Here is a 15,921-nt window from a genome sequence, read left to right on the forward strand (position 1 = left end):
GTCCTAGTGAGCGGTATTCTTCTTGTGTGTTTACGTAAGGTGTACTTTGATTCTTGGAGGTTTGCATCAGAGAGGTGCAATTTATTGTTTTTTATGTATTGTAATAACCTCTGTCGTCGTTTTCCGAGTGACGCCGCAGTTGTCATAGAGATGCAGCGGGCCAGGATGCGGAAACTTTGACAATCTAAGTCGGTTCTTTCGTGAGTTTTGGCAAAAAAAAAAGGGGGGGGGGGGGGGCTAGTTGGTTGGCTATATTGCGGAATACCTCGAAACACTGGAAGCAGTTGGGTGTCTCAGTCCAGTGCATAGTGAACAAACAGGGCGTCCTAAGGAAGAAGGCGAACAGAACAGGCCATGTAGAGTGGTACCGCCAAAAGGTGTCCCTTTCTGCACTAATACGGCCCCCTAGTTAACCTCTCAAAACGGCACGACAAGCTTCCGACGGGGTGAGTGCTGGTCGGGAACGTTCACGGCTGAAAAAAAGATGCCCAGGCAAGTTGTCCTCCTCAGGTTCGGTGCTGCATAGAGCGCCTGTTGTCAAGATGGAACCGCGGCGCGTTTCGAAGGTCGTACTGAGGTGGAAGCTCAGCTGTATAATAGAAAAGTTAATCACATTTATCATAAATTCTCAACAAGCACTAGATGAATAAACTGCCGAATATAATTACATCCCCGTATAGGGATGGGCTTGCGTCCCCGAAACACTAATTATTTATTAATGCGCTAGGATTAGAAGAGTCTGCGCAAGCAGAAATGGCGACCGCCGTCACCTTGAGACGTCGTCACGACCTCCCACCGTGGAAGTGAAATGAATGGTTTTTCGTGAGCGGTTCCTCGGGAAGTGCAACCTGGGTCTCACATGCCCCACCGGCGGCTGTGTTTGCAGCAGCTTCCTGCAGTGGCGCATCGCTTGACCGCTGCACAACTGCGTCAGGATTCGTATGACTCCCAGCGACCTATGAATGCAGAGACTGCAGAATATCCGCTCATTTCGGCATAACGTTGCCGCGTCATGCCCTTGAGGTGGAGCTACAACGGACTCAGCAGTAAGCATTCAAACCATCCACCGAGGACAACCTAACTAAGAGCTTTGTTTTTATTTATTCTGTAATGCGACCGACCGGCAACAGTTCAAGCGGCGCCGCGAAACCGTACACTTAGTGCAGTTGAGATCCTGAGAGACGCCTGTGAGTGTGTCCGTCGTGACACCCTTTCATCAACGTCCATCGATCTGCTATTTGAACTGCTGCCGGTCGGTTCCATTACAATTCGTTGATTTGTTATTCTTTCTATCTATTAAGGCGAAAGCCTTTAATGGCTCATTCTCCCATCCGTCCGCCCGGCGTTACACCCAGCGCCTGGGGTGACTCATCGACGAGAGCAGGTGACGTCATCAAACAGATTAGGGGTGTCCATCAAGATATATGAGACAGTTACTGCATAATTTCCTTTCCTCGAATACAACTTTCTTTTTCTTCATTACGAACTCCCTCTCTCTCTTTCTTTCACTCCAACTTCCTCCGTTCCTCTGCAAACGGATGACGGGTGTCCACCGAGATGACAGAATTACTGCGCCATTTCCTTTCCTCAAAAAGCGTTGCGTTCAAAGGGCAAGGCATCGCGGCGATTGGGCGGTGGCGTTCCGTGGACTCCCTGGCAGTGCTCCGACACTCATTCTTCCTGGGAGGCTGGTTTACGGACCGCTCAGCCCGCCGGCCAGAAATGGCTGGTGGGTCGGGCTTTACGTGAAGCGCAAGCCCGTGGACTCCTGGACCAGTAGAGGACCACCCTGGAAGTTTTTTTTTGTGTAATAAAGTTGTTTCCATCCATCCATCCGACACGCTGTCACATTCCACACCTAAAGGCGAAGCTTAAGCGTCATTAATCAGCAGTTAATTAGTATTTAGTCAGTAATCAGTAATTAGCCATTAATTAGTTATTCGTTATAACTTAGTAATTAGCCGTTAATTATGTGTGACGTCATCCAGTGATGACGTCACCAGTGCGCGAGACTCGATGTCTTGGAACTTCATGCAGGCAGTTCTGCCTGACAGAAAGTCCTTGATGTAATCGTATGTTCGCGCGCCTACCCCGATTTCATGGAGACCTCGGAGGATTGCTTCGTGTTTGACATTATCAAAAGCCTTTGTCAAGTCTAGGCCGAGAATTACTTTGGCGTCTCTAGAACGCGAATCGATTATGTCATGTTTCAGTCGGAGCATAACGTCCTGCATGCACAAGCCCGGTCGGAAGCCGACCATCTCGGGCCGCCACAGATCGTTTTGCTCCATAAAGGGCGTCTGTCTGGTCTGGACTACGCGCTCCATCTATTTCCCCATTCATGAGGTTAGGAAAATAGGTCTTAAATTTTCCAGTTTCGGGGGAAGTTAGGGAGCAGGGGCACGCCGCAGGGCTCGGTTCTCTCCCCGTTCCTCTTCAACGTGCAATGAGGGTCCTCCCCGAAGCTCTGCGGAGCATAGAGGGGCTAAATTTCAGTATGTATGCGGATGACAACAACCTCTGGATTAACCACGGGAGCGATGCCAGTATCTAGGAGCGCCTGCAGGCTGCGGCGGACACTGTCGTCGACTATGCTGCCAGTAGGGGTCTCTCATGCTCTTCGCAAAAATCATAATCATTCGTATATAACCCGAAGTCACTCCGATGCAAGCACAACTGGAAATTTGACATTAAAGTAGAGGGGAAACCAGTTCCAAAGGTAGATCAAATCAGAATCTTAGGGCTATTTATTCAGGATAATGGATATAATGATGGGCCTATCAAAAGGCTCGAAGGATTTGCCACGCAAGCCCTTGGCATATATAGAAGGGTCGCGCTGAAAGGACGAGGCCTGAAGGAAAGAAGCTTGCTTAAACTCAAGCATACGTAATAAGCCGCGTGAGTTATGCCACACCTTTCTTAAACATTAGGGCTGAGAAGAAGAAGAAACTAGACTCGCTCATTCGACGGGGCATAAAGAGGGCCCTGGGGTTACCGATTAGCACCTCCACAGAGAAGCTGCTCTCTATGGGAGTGCACAATACCTGGGACGAAATAGCGGAGGCTGTCAGAATTTCACAGCTCGAAAGATTAAACCGAACAACCACAGCCAGAGCCATCCTTGAAATGGTAGGCCTGCAAACAGATAGGGGACTACGACTCAAATCGAGCATTCCACGGGACTGCCGAGAAAATCTAATCATTCCCCCACTCCTAAAGTAACATGCATCCAATATTCAACACTGAAAGGAGGGAGAATAGAGCAGAAGCACTAAGCAGACGCTTCGATCCGATGGACAGCAAGTGGCAAGTCGGGAGCGGCGGTCGCCTCGGTTGTGGACGGCCGCCCCGTATCGGCAGCCACCATTAGAAGCCGCAACGCGCAAACAGCTGAAGAAGTTGCGATAGCGCTCGCTTGCGTTGGAACGGAGGCCAATTTTATAGTAAGCGATAGCAAAACGGCCATCTATAATTTTGGATCTCGCCGGAAGCGGCAAGGATTCTGGCCAGTAGACAGCTAAACAGGAAAGTTAGCCTAATTTGGACCCCCGCACACGCGTCCATTCCTGGCAACGACGCGGCCCACGAGTTAGCCCGAGCTCTCTACTTCCGGGTAGCTGTGGAGGCGCCCGACTGCAGGAACATGGACGAGCGCCTGCAAAATTATACGGAAATTGTTGAAAATTATAGGTTACAGAGGAGACTGGTGCCACCACCGGTTAAAAGTCTAAACAATAGGGAGGCAATCGCATGGCGACGCCTCCAAGCTGCAAACTTCGTAAACCCGGTCTGGGCATATCATGTTCATAGAGATAGCAAAGAAAACGATAAGTGCAAGCACTGTGGGGCGAGAGGGACCCTCGACCACATAATCTGGGAATGCGCTAGCTCCCCAGGGGCTAACGAAAACATAATTTGCAGAGAATCCTGGGAAGCCCTGCTGCGGAGCGAGGCCCCTGCTCCACAGCAACAAGCCATCCGCCTGGCGGAAGAAGCCGCGAGGAATCAAGACCTCTTCGGCTGCTTCTAATCGCGGAGGTCCCGGTCCCCGTCACCAAGGCCTACGTGCCGGGGACGGGGAGTGGGGGGCTTCCTTATCTGGCGGAAAATAAAGTTTATATCACCATCATCATCATTACGTAACCAGTGCCACAGAAGCCGTCAAAGTGGTGCGGAAAACACTTTCGCCTCCACGCACTTTCGACCGTCAAAGTGCGCCCTGAATTTTTTATTGAGTCTCAGAGCTTGCAGACGGGAGGGGCTGAAGAAGCCAACTAGACTGAGAACAGACACAAACAAAGCATAAACAACTTCAAATAAATGAACATAAAAGTTTATCAAAGCATCCTGAAACGGAAAGAGAAACAATAAATTTGCTGACGATTACGTTACTTCTTAATGCTAAATTTGAGCGCAGCTCATCAGCTGTTTCAGCTTTTCGATATATTCGGGCAAAAAATTCGAGCAAGACATGTATGTACAATTACAGACAACTTGGTACTTTTCGCACATTATTCTTCAAGAAACACTCCACTAACAGTTCTTGAGTGTCATGAAGGAAGCTTTGTGGTCAGAGAAATATATGGATATATAATCGACTTGCAGCTACAACGCCTGGTTCTTAAAGACGAGGTCTATGCAAGTATTTCGCGACGTTGTCAAAGCCGTGGAAGGCGTTGCGAGTGATAGGAACGGGAACGGGAGGAACGGGAGAGGTTTCCTGTTTTTTGTCTTTATATGTACATTAAAGTCCCCACCCACCCTGGCAGTTGGCAGTTAATGGTTGATCGCGAGAGTTCGTTTTCAGCGCAAAAGCATACAGCTCACACCTCGATCTCATCACCCCACGTACCTATAAGCGCGATTCAGGCGTCCGCTCCCCAGGGAGCTAGTTATGCACACTTACTTTCCTTAAAATTATCGGAGAGTAAAACATTGTCAACGCCAACACCAATGAACGCCGATGGCCCATGGCTTCATGGCCGCGTTTCTGGCACAACGATGTCAATGCCTGCAGCCCACATCTCTCTCATCCCCGCACGTACCTATAAGCGCTATTCAGGCGTCCGCTGACCCAGGGAGCCAGTTATGTGCATTTCCTTTCCTTAAAATGATCGGAGTGTAAAAGGTTGTCAACGCCAACGCCAATGAGCACATATCCAGCGCCACATGGCGACAATTACAGACAGGCTGCTTTATTTCACCCCACCGTCGCTCATGCTTTCACCCCACCTTTCCTCCTAATTGTAACACCTGTGGGGTGCCCAGATCCACACTTTTCCACTACCTTTGGCAATGTGCTGTCCCAAAGGCAGTACCCCCCCATCCCCAATCCCACTCATTCTTCCTGGGAGGCTGCTTTACGGACCGCTCAGCCCGCCGGCCAGAAATGGCTGGTGGATCGGGCTTTACGTGAAGCACAAACCCGTGGTCTCCTGGACCAGCAGGGGACCACCCTGGAAGATTGTCTGTGCGTGCGTGCGTGCGTGCGTGTGCGTGTGTGTGTGTGTGTGTGTGTGTGTGTGTGTGTGTGTGTGTGTGTGTGTGTGTGTGTGTGTGTGTGTGTGTGTGTGTGTGTGTGTGTGTGTGTGTGTGTGTGTGTGTGTGTGTGTGTGTGTGTGTGTGTGTGTGTGATAAAGTTGGTTTCCATCCATCCACAATGAATGCCGACGGCCTATGGCTTCAGCGCCTCGCTGTCAATGCCTGCAGCCCACATCCCTCTCACATCCCCCCACGTACCTATAAGCGCTATTTAGGCGTCCGCTGCCCAGTGAGCTAGTTATGTGCACTTCCTTTCCTTAAAATGATCGGAGTGTAAAAGGTTGTCAACGCCAACGCCAATGAACACAATGAATGCCGACGGCCTTTGTCTTCAGCGCCTCGCTTCTGGCACAACGTTGTCAATGCCTGCAGCCCACATCTCTCTCTCATCTCCCCACGTACCTAGAAGCGCTGCTCAGGCGTCCGCTGACCCAGGGAGCTAGTTATGTGCACTTACTTTCCTTAAAATGATCGGAGTGTAAAAGGTTGTCAACGCCAACGCCAATGAACACAATAAATGCCGACGGCCTATGGCTTCAGCGCCGCGTTTCTGGCACAACGTTGTCAATGCCTGCAGCCCACATCTCTCTCTCATCACCCCACGTACCTATAAGTTCAATTCAGGCATCCGCTGACCGGGGAGCAAGTTATGCGTGCGCACTTCCTTTCCTTAAAATGGCACAACGTTGTCATCGCCAATACTTAGAGCGCTTATCTGTCCCTACCTAAAGCACGAGTGAAGTGTCCACTGTTCCAAGAGGGCAGTTATGCGCCTTTCCTTGCTTTCCAAGCTCTCGCTCTATTGGTTTGGCAGCTATGGTGTTCACTGCTGGTTACAACGGACAAAGGCGACGTCGATGCCGTGAAACGCAGAAACGGGCCCCAAAGAGCTGTGCTCTAAAAGGGAGATGGGAACGTGGGCGTTCGCATGTCGACGGACGCACTCCACATCGGCTCCGTGTCTTTTCGAACATTCCGACCCAATTTTAGAGCGCAGCTCTTTGGCGTCCGTTCCTGGGTTTCGCGTCGTCGTCGGCGTCGTCGTCGGCGTCGGCCTCGTAACCAGCTCCGCCCCCAATGTCATGCTTTTCAATTGGTCGAAATGCTCGTGACGTCACAGTGCGCGAATTTCAAATGGGGCCAATTGTACTTTCGCCCCCAATGTCATGCTTTTCAATTGGTCGAAATGCTCGTGACGTCACAGTGCGCGAATTTCAAATGGGGCCAATTGTACTTTGGCTAGTAACCATGCAACCAATCAAAGGGATCGTATAGTGATGCTGCAACTAAGTTGGACTGAGTTTAGTTAATTGCTTAATTAATCAATTAGCCTAATTAATATAGAGGAGAATGAAGAGGTCAGAAGAAAAGAAAACAAAGACGCGCGCCGCAGCGACAACAGCGTCCGCGGAAGGAGACGCTGCTGAAAAAAAAAACAGATAAGTACGAAGCCGCGTTCCCACCACCACCACGCACTTCCCCACTCAGTAAGACGTTGCTCGTTTCATATACGTTGTGTCGAACATCCTAGACAGTTCCAACAATTGACAGGTTAATGACAGAACACGATGGATAGAAATGCAATAATGTAAATGTGAAATAGCCTAATTAACCTTTCTAGTTAGACCGCATAAATTTATAAAACCGAGAACGAAATTGGTCGAGTTGGGGAATCGAACCAGGGTCTCCGGAGTGCGATACGAGCACGCTAGCCACTCCGTAATGCCAGCTGAATGCTTTCGAATGAACAGAGGCGCGTCTAGCTAATACGGCGTCTTCGTTCACTCCCATCTTCCCCCTTCCCCTTACGGCGAGGTGCAGGTGTCCACCCAGATATGCGAGAGAGATACATTTCCTTTCCTCAAAAAATAAATTTACCGTCCAGCAAGGCGTACAGCCGAATTGGCGATGGCGTTCTGTGGACTCCTTGGCAGCGTTGCAAGACGCTGTCGCGTTCCACTCTTACAGGCGAAGCTTAACATGTTAACCACACATCAGTAACACACGCAGACAGCCAATGGACGCGTCATTCGCTGGCAGCACTTCATTCATCATTCACAACCACATTCTTAACGTACGCTCCCTTGCCGCACATGCCAAGGACGTACACCACGATCACATTCTGCGCCATTCCTCTGTACTTTGCTTTGCTGAAACCTGGATGGATCCCGAAGAGCCTCTCGAAATCATAGATTTCCTATACTGCTGTGGTGCTCGCAGAGATCACAACAGAGCGGCGGGAGTCGCTATCTACTTGCGCACAGGTCTCTCTGCAATACCAGTCGAAATGTTTGGCACGTCACATGAACTTGGCGAACTGTGCGCCGCAAAGTTGCCCAACGGCTTGCTGGTAGTAGCTGCGTACTTCGCCCCTACCGCACTCACGAAAGACGTCGTGCACTTCCTGCAACTCGCATTAACCGTCCATCGATCCACACCGATGTTAGTAGTGGGGGACTTTAATGTTGACTTAAAGACAAACAGCAATTTCCTAACACTTATGCGGGAGAACATCCCGTTCCTCTCGCTCGTAACGCGTCCCACGGCTGTGACAACCTCGCGAGGCACTTGTATAGATCTCGTCTTTGAGAATCAAGCATTGGTGTACCAAGTCGAACATATACCAGTCTATTTCTCCGACCACAAAGCTTCATTCATGACTGTCAAGAACTGTTAGTGGAATCTTTGTTAAAGGAATACGTGTGAAAAATAAAAAAAACTCTGTGATAGCGCATACATGTGTTGCTCGATTTCTTTGCCTCAATCTATCGAAAAGGTGAAACAGCTTTTTGCTGCGCTCAAATTTCGCATTAGGAAGTAACGTAATCGTCGGTAATTTTTGACACTCTCTGAAACCGGTTGCTGAGGTAGGACTTCAGCAAAGATAGACACGTGCTGCGGATCCCGTAAGCTTGTATTTTTACGTGGGCCACCGAAACGTTTCGGCTACATCGACGGATAACGTGACCTGGACCACGGCGACACCACTCTTGAGCCGGTAGGCCCATTTTTTGGACTTTTATCGGACTTTTGAGTGGCCACCTACGGCCGGGAGCGCTGAGCCTAGCGTAGGCTTAGCGCGCTCCTGGGGCGGCCCCGTGCGGTGCTTGCGTGTCTAGACATCGGCCAGCATGGAACCCCGGGACGCTGACGACCCTGTCATGAATGAACCTACCCGGACCTCGGCCCAAGGTTCGGCGAATATTGAAGGTACGGACGAATCTCCTGCCGCGCCGCCGGTCAATGCGAGCCCCGGACTCGGGGACGCAGTGACCGACGCCATGGAGACCCCGCCACCGCAGCGGGACGACGGGGCCGACATCGACCCACTGCAAGACGAAGACATGGATCGTTGGGAGCTTGTTTCTTACAAACGGCGTCTAAAAAGGAAAGGCTCGAAGAAAGGCTCCAAGGGGCCAGGCGATCCCCGGGAAGAAGCAAGCAACAAGATAGCGCCGACAGCCGCAGCTGGCGGAGCAGAGACGCAAGCGAGTGGCGTGCCGCGCTTTACATTAAAACCACATCTGGTGGGAGCGCAGCGGCCGATAAGGCCACGTCCGCCGCCGCTACCGAAGGATGATATCAAGATCATTTATCGCCCCAAGGGAGGCCTAAAAATCAGCGAAATCCGTGTCGACCAGGCAACGCAAGCCCTCGTCGTGGCCAGCGGAGGAAAGATTAAGGAAGAAGACTTCATCATGAGACTCCGGCCCGGATCGAACATCATGATTGCGAGCACGCCCAACCTGGACATCGGCGACGTGCTCAGGAAGATCGAAAAGCTCACGATCAATGACCAGACCTATGCAACCAACACCTATCCAGCCCTACCGGACGACCTGAAGCGTGCGGTAATCCACGGCGTCATGCCGGGGCAATCACCGGCCCTACTGAAATCGAAGCTGCGGCTTCGATCCCAAGGAGTGAAGATCCTGGAAGCGAGAATGCTGGGCAAGTCGGAAACGGCGCTCATCACGTTCGACGGCCCGTATATCCCGCAGTGGGTCATCTACCGCTCCGGAGAATTCAAGACCTACCCATATCGTCCTACGAAACAGATCTGCTACGTGTGCGGAGAGCAAGGCCATCGTTCGGACGTCTGTCCAACGCCGAACACCAAGCTCTGCAGGACGTGCGACACACACGACCCACCAGAAGGCCACCCGTGCAAGACCAAATGCATGGTGTGCGAAGGCGACCACGTCACCAGGGAGTGCCGTCGACGCCTCAAGACTACTGAGGAGCTCCGGGGAAGCACGACCGGCGGCCGGCAGTCCCGGAAACAACAATGGCAGCAGCAGCAGCAGCAGCAGCAGCAACAACTGCCGCAGCAGCAACAACCGCAGCAGCAGCAGCAGAACCCGCACCTGAGTCGAGAGCGCCGACCCAGGTGGCTTAGCTCGGAGCGGGACCATGGCCGCTCTTCGAGCCGAGGCCGTAGCACCGTGCGAGATCGCAGCCAGAGCCGATCCAGGGATGACTCTTTCCCGCCGCTCAACCGGTCAACGGCCAAGCCGAAGCAGCAGCAGCAGCAGCCGCCGCAGAAACAACAGAAGAAGGGCGGTGTCAAGGTGAGCTGGGGAGCGGGCTCTCCAAACCCACTGATTCCGCACTCGGATCAAGATAATATTACGCGTAACTCGAAAGAAATTAGAGCTCTAAGAGAGGAGAATGCACATCTCCGAAAAAAAATCGATGACCTCATTAAAGAGATGCAGGCTCAGAGAACAGGGCACGTACCGCGGCCCCCGACCCCGGCGGCCGAAGTGCAACGATCTCCAACCCCCTTAGAAGTGTACCCCGAAGAATTAAGAGCTTTCATGCAGCGCATGGAGGATTTCATGATTCGCACCGAAGGACAGTTCCGCCAAACTCATGCAACATTAGATACCATGCAGGTCCAACTCAACCTGTCAGAACAGAACGTCACATTACTACAGCAAAAAGTTGCGTTGCAGGACCAAAGTTTCCGCAACCACGTCAAAAGTCAAAATACGCAACGAATAACAAACGAGGCCCGGGACAGGCTCATACACGAGCGCTGTTTCGAAACTGAAGGCTCCAATCACAACAATGCCCAAAACCATGGCTAAACAAACTCCACTAGAAATCTGGCAATGGAACTGCAGGGGGTACCGCCAAAAGCAGGGACTCCTAATGCAGTTTTTACATAGGCAAGGCTCCACACCCGATATAATAGCTTTACAGGAAACTAACCCGACACCGTCACTCAGGCGATATACGTGCTACGATAGCGGACGCACGGCACCCTTGGTCAGCAAAAAGTTTGTAGCCATAGCTCATGACCCAATTCCCAACACCAAAATTGAACACTTAGTGACGGAAATAATTCCCAAAAAGAAGCGTAAGAAAAAGAGTGTCTTTCTCGTAAACCTCTATAGCCCGCCTCGCCAGCGGGACGCGAATTTTGATACTCTTTCTAGGGGCCAGCAAACTTGCGAAAAGCAACCCGTTGCTCATTGTAGGCGACTTCAACGCTCGCGGACAGCAATGGGGATACCCCAGTAATAATCACAAAGGTACACAGGTCGAGGACGCGGCGAAAGCGATCCAATGTACCCTCTTAACAGACGAACTTCAACCCACGCGCCTTGGCACTTCGATCTGCCCGGACACGTGTCCGGACTTAACGTTTGTCAGGAGAGTGAAGCAGGCAACGTGGGAGAATCTGCTGGAGAATCTAGGCAGTGACCACTATATCCTGAAGACCACGATAGCAGCCACCAACATCAAGCGCAAGCTCGGCACGGCCAAGATCACCAACTGGCCGGCTTTCCGCAAGCCTTGCGTGGACCTGGAAGGGGGGGATTACTTCCATAGATGATTGGTGTCAACAACTTAAAGACATCCAGAAGCAGTACACTCAGGAAGTGGATCGCACCGAGCTAACACCAGAGGTGGACCCTCGGCTCATCAGGCTATGGGAGGCACGTCGAGGACTCACCAAGCGCTGGAAGAAGCAGCGCTTTAACAGGAAGCTCAAGCTCAAGATCGCAGAAGTCACCAAGATAGCGGAGGAGTACGCGACCCAGCTGGCCGGGCAGAGCTGGCAGCAGTTCAGTAGCTCGCTGGACGGCACCCTCAGCACGGCCAAAACGTGGCGTATGCTCAAGACCCTCCTCGACTCTACCCAAACCAGGGCCGAAAGCGGGAAAGCTATCCGCAGACTCATCCACACCTTCGAGGATACGGAAGAGGAACTGCTAGATAAGGCCAAAGAGAAATGCTACGGCACGACCTTGCCTGCGGCATACGCGAAACCATACCTGGGGAATCCGAACACCCTCTTAGACAGGCCGATCACCAGGGAAGAAGTGTTCGCTGCCATAAAGGCATGCACGCGCAACACTGGGGCGGGACCAGACAAGATCCAGAATGCACTCATACGCAACCTCTGCGACGAGGCGGTCGACCAACTGACCACCTTCCTCAACGAGCACTGGGCCGCAGGAACGGTTCCTGAAGAGTGGAAGCATGCAGAGGTCGTAATCATCCCCAAACCGGGTAAGAAACTCCAGATCGAAAATCTCCGACCTATCTCACTCACCTCCTGCCTAGGCAAGCTCTACGAGTGAGTCGTTACTCGGAGGCTCCAAAGCTACATGGAAGACGAAGACCTGTACCCCCACAGTATGTTCGGCTTCCGAGCCCACCTCTCCACCCAGGACATCCTCTTACAACTCAAATAGGAAGTCCTCAACAACGTCCCGAGTGTAGGCGAGAACGTGGTTATGGCCCTCGACATCAAAGGAGCATTTGACAACGTTAGCCACACGGCTGTAATGGAAGGACTCGACAACCTCCACTGCGGCGAGAAGATTCACAGCTACGTGAAGGCCTTTCTCTCCAACCGCACTGCAACGGTTGGGCTCGGAGACCTTCGGAGCGCTACATTTTCTACCCCCAACAAAGGCACACCTCAAGGGTCCGTCATCTCGCCACTACTTTTCAACGTGGCCATGATCGGCGTCGCGAAACAACTCGAGAAGATCGAAGGCATACAGCACACAATATACGCTGACGACGTCACGGTCTGGGTTACCACTGGGTCGCTCGGCCAGAAAGAAGAACGACAGCAAGCAGCGGCTACCTGCGTGGAAGAATATGTCAGTGCACGAGGCCTCGCCTGCTCCACCGAAAAATCAGAACTCCTGCGAGTCCACAAAGGGAAACACAAGGAAGGGTCCCTCAATGTCTCCCTCGAAGGACAGCTAATTCCCGAACGAGACAAGATACGAGTGTTGGGAATGTGGCTGCAGAGCAACCAGCGATGCGGCCATACGCTCGGCCTTCTCAAGCAATCGACCACTCGGGTCGCCAGAATGATCACGCGCGTGTCGCAGAAGCGGAGCGGCATGCGAGAGGGGGATACCCTGCGCCTGGTTCAGAGCCTGGTGGTCAGTCGCGTGGGTTACGCCCTCCCGTACTACAACCTCAACAAAGGAGAAATGGATAGTGCAGATACCATACTCCGCAAAGCTTACAAGACAGCCCTGCATCTACCTATGAACACCTCCAACGAAAAACTACTGGCTCTTGGAATTCACAACACCTTCGAAGAGATCAAAGAAGCCCAACTGGTCACGCAGTTAGCTAGGCCAATACCTCCTAGAAAGACTTGAGGCCTGCGCGCTGCGCGAGTGACGTCACATCCAGTAGGCGGATGGCCGCGTCGCTCGCTTCCTCCGCCGCACTTGGTGTCGCTTTTTTAGGATGGTTTAGTCCCTCTCTATCGACCGCTGTATTAAGCGCGAGTGCGACCGCTTTACAAGCGTACAAAAAGATAGGCGTGCGCTCATTTATAAAGAAAGGAAGAGCCTGCTGTGAAATAACTAGGGGCCTGGTCAGCTGCAGTGCACTTTTTAGAGAAGTAAGATTAACAAACTACTCTAGGTGAGTGAATAACTGATACAAAACGCGGGGATTCTGCAGTGCAGTTGTTTCGCTTCGCTGGCTTCGGCTTCAGCGGCGTGCGTCACGTGAATTCGGGATGATGGAGGCAACAGCAACTCGATCGTCACCTTCATGCAAAACTGTGTAATGGTGTCTATTGCAGCGTTCTACAATTACTGCTCCCATGGGGAGTTTATTGTTTGCTGAATATTCAAGAATGAGGCAAAATTTAGTCGTCAACCAAAAGACAAATTTCGGTTTAATGGTCATGGGCACGCAAAGGCGCTATAAATAAATGTAAGAAAATATAATATACATACAGTAAACAGAACTAATGAAGTATCAAGGTAACAAAATTGAACTGCCAGGTAGTAACCACAGATTTGTAAAACAAACATACCCTTTAAATATGAAAACATAAATTGTACTCATGGTCACACTTAAGACTTAGACCATGTCACATACAGTAGAACAGGTCACTGCAACAAACATCAAGGAAACGAAGGCAGTTATGGTTCGCAGTCCAAAATAACACAAAACGTTTAGCAACATACGGTTAATCACAAAACATATATGATGAAAAACAATTGCAATCGACTAGAATGAGGAACTTGGTTACTTCTCATAATATGGCACTGCGAGAACAAATCAAAGCAATAAGCACTCCACATACAAACAAGCACATGCTCCTCTCTTGTTTTGGAACACTGTGGTGTGGACAGGTACGATGGGCAGTCCTTGAATATTGAAGGCACAGCGCTAGGGTCCAGTCGTGGCACCGGCAAAGTGGTCTCGATAACCTTTCCAGTCCTTGGGTCATGATAGACTGTTTTTTTTTAATAAAGCTCTCATGGAAGTGCAGCGCACAGACCTGAAAAAACGAAAACAGGGGACTGTACCACAAAAAGATATCACAGTGTCTGCGAAAGGACATTAATTATGTATACGTGCTCAAGGTAGTTTTTTTGTTTTTGGTATTGGCAGATTCTTTCCTGATGCAAGCACAGGCTGAACGAACACTTTTCGCAGAAAACACATGATATTTGGTGTTTAACGTCCCAAAGCAGCTCAGGCTATGAGAGACGCCGTAGTGGAGGACTCCGGATAATTTCGACCATCTAGGGTTCTTTAACGTGCACGCGTCTGTCGACACTCCTGCCGACGCGTCTGTCGACACGGCTGCCGACGCGTCTGTCGACATTCCTGCCGACGCGTCTGTCGACATTCCTGCCGACGCGTCTGTCGACATTGCTGCCGACACGTCTGTCGACACGGCTGCCGACGCGTCTGTCGAAATTCCTGCCGACGCGTCTGTCGACATTCCTGCCGACGCGTCTGTCGACACGGCTACCGACGAGTCTGCTAACGACAGTATGAGGCATTAAAGGCTTTCGCCTTAATATGAACACGAAAGAATTTCGCTTGTCAGCCGTAGGAAGCATTCTGATAGTCGCCTCGTCCTTCTATGCGGAACAACGGATTCTAGGCCTAACGCTCAATATGCTCGCACTGACAATGAACTTTGCGCAGCGTAAAAGCGGGCATGAAGCTACACAACAAGCTAATTAAAGCAGTTCTTACCCTTGAAGAAGCTGTAACTTGGTAGTCCTTGCGTGGTATTGCACGCAGCCAGTTGTTCCGCTGGGCATCCTCCTTCGGAAATCAGAAGACTTGAATTTTCGAGTCTTCGTCGTAGTTTCCCCGGCATTTCGGCACACAGCACTTGTAAGGCATGCTGATAGCCGCACTTCACTCCTTGACAACCACCACGCGCGCCGATCATGCGCAGGAACGCGCACCCAGTGCAGAAACACAGAACAACGCCAGAACGATGCACGCAACGGCAGGCTTCCTGCCGCTGGTCCGCGCGCGCTGACTGCGGGGTTCGTCGGTTCATTTCGTGCGCGCGCGCCTCCCGACTCTCGAAGAGACGATCGCCTACCGGAAATGACGTTGGTCACGTGACATTTGGGAGCGCGCAGGCCTGAAGTCTTTCTAGGAGGTATTGGCTAGGCTCCAGCAGACTCCTACGGGGCGCTCGCTCATTAGGCGACTGGGGCTAGGCGGAACTGCGGAATTCGAGAATCGTACTGCGAGCGTACCGGACGCAATTCGCCAGACGCTAAAGGTTCGCTCCCTTCCCCGGAACATGGACCCCAACTTGCATGCGGCCCGTAGGGCAGCCCGGGCGAGGTATGTACAACAATATCAAGCTACAAAATCCACAACGGCATACACGGACGCGGCTCCGTATACAGGAAGCTCACATAACAGCACAGTGGCGGTAGTTATTGAATCGAGCTTAAAGGAATTAGCTAGCGCCTCAGTGAGGGATTGCACGGTAACCGAAGGGGAGGAGCTGGCCGTAGCTCTAGCGGCGGTAGCCGGTTATCGAAGCAACATGTCCCTCACCATCCTTACAGATTCGAGAGAAGCGTGCCGTAACTACATGAACGGCCGCATAGG

At 51.6% G+C, this 15,921-nt stretch overlaps 1 protein-coding gene and 1 long non-coding RNA gene across 2 annotated transcripts in view; both read right to left on the reverse strand.

Moving 5' to 3' along the window:
• The window catches only part of LOC149345310 (uncharacterized), a 67,997-nt gene extending 67,090 nt beyond the window's left edge, over positions 1–907 (reverse strand). The window contains exon 1 of the mRNA XM_089547400.1: positions 860–907. Coding sequence (XP_089403526.1) covers positions 860–907 — 48 coding nt within the window. The remainder of the gene's footprint in view (positions 1–859) is intronic.
• A 13,220-nt stretch (positions 908–14,127) lies between these two features.
• Positions 14,128–15,372, reverse strand: LOC149345311 (uncharacterized). Its single transcript, XR_016282827.1, has 2 exons — positions 15,037–15,372; positions 14,128–14,326 (listed from the first exon to the last, which is right to left on the reverse strand). It is a non-coding gene; the product is annotated as an uncharacterized LOC149345311 (long non-coding RNA).
• Positions 15,373–15,921: the final 549 nt, after the last annotated feature.

The sequence above is a fragment of the Amblyomma mixtum genome, chromosome 5 (genome assembly GCF_055824585.1).
Source record: "Amblyomma mixtum isolate Tamu chromosome 5, ASM5582458v1, whole genome shotgun sequence".
Lineage (NCBI taxonomy): Eukaryota > Metazoa > Arthropoda > Arachnida > Ixodida > Ixodidae > Amblyomma > Amblyomma mixtum.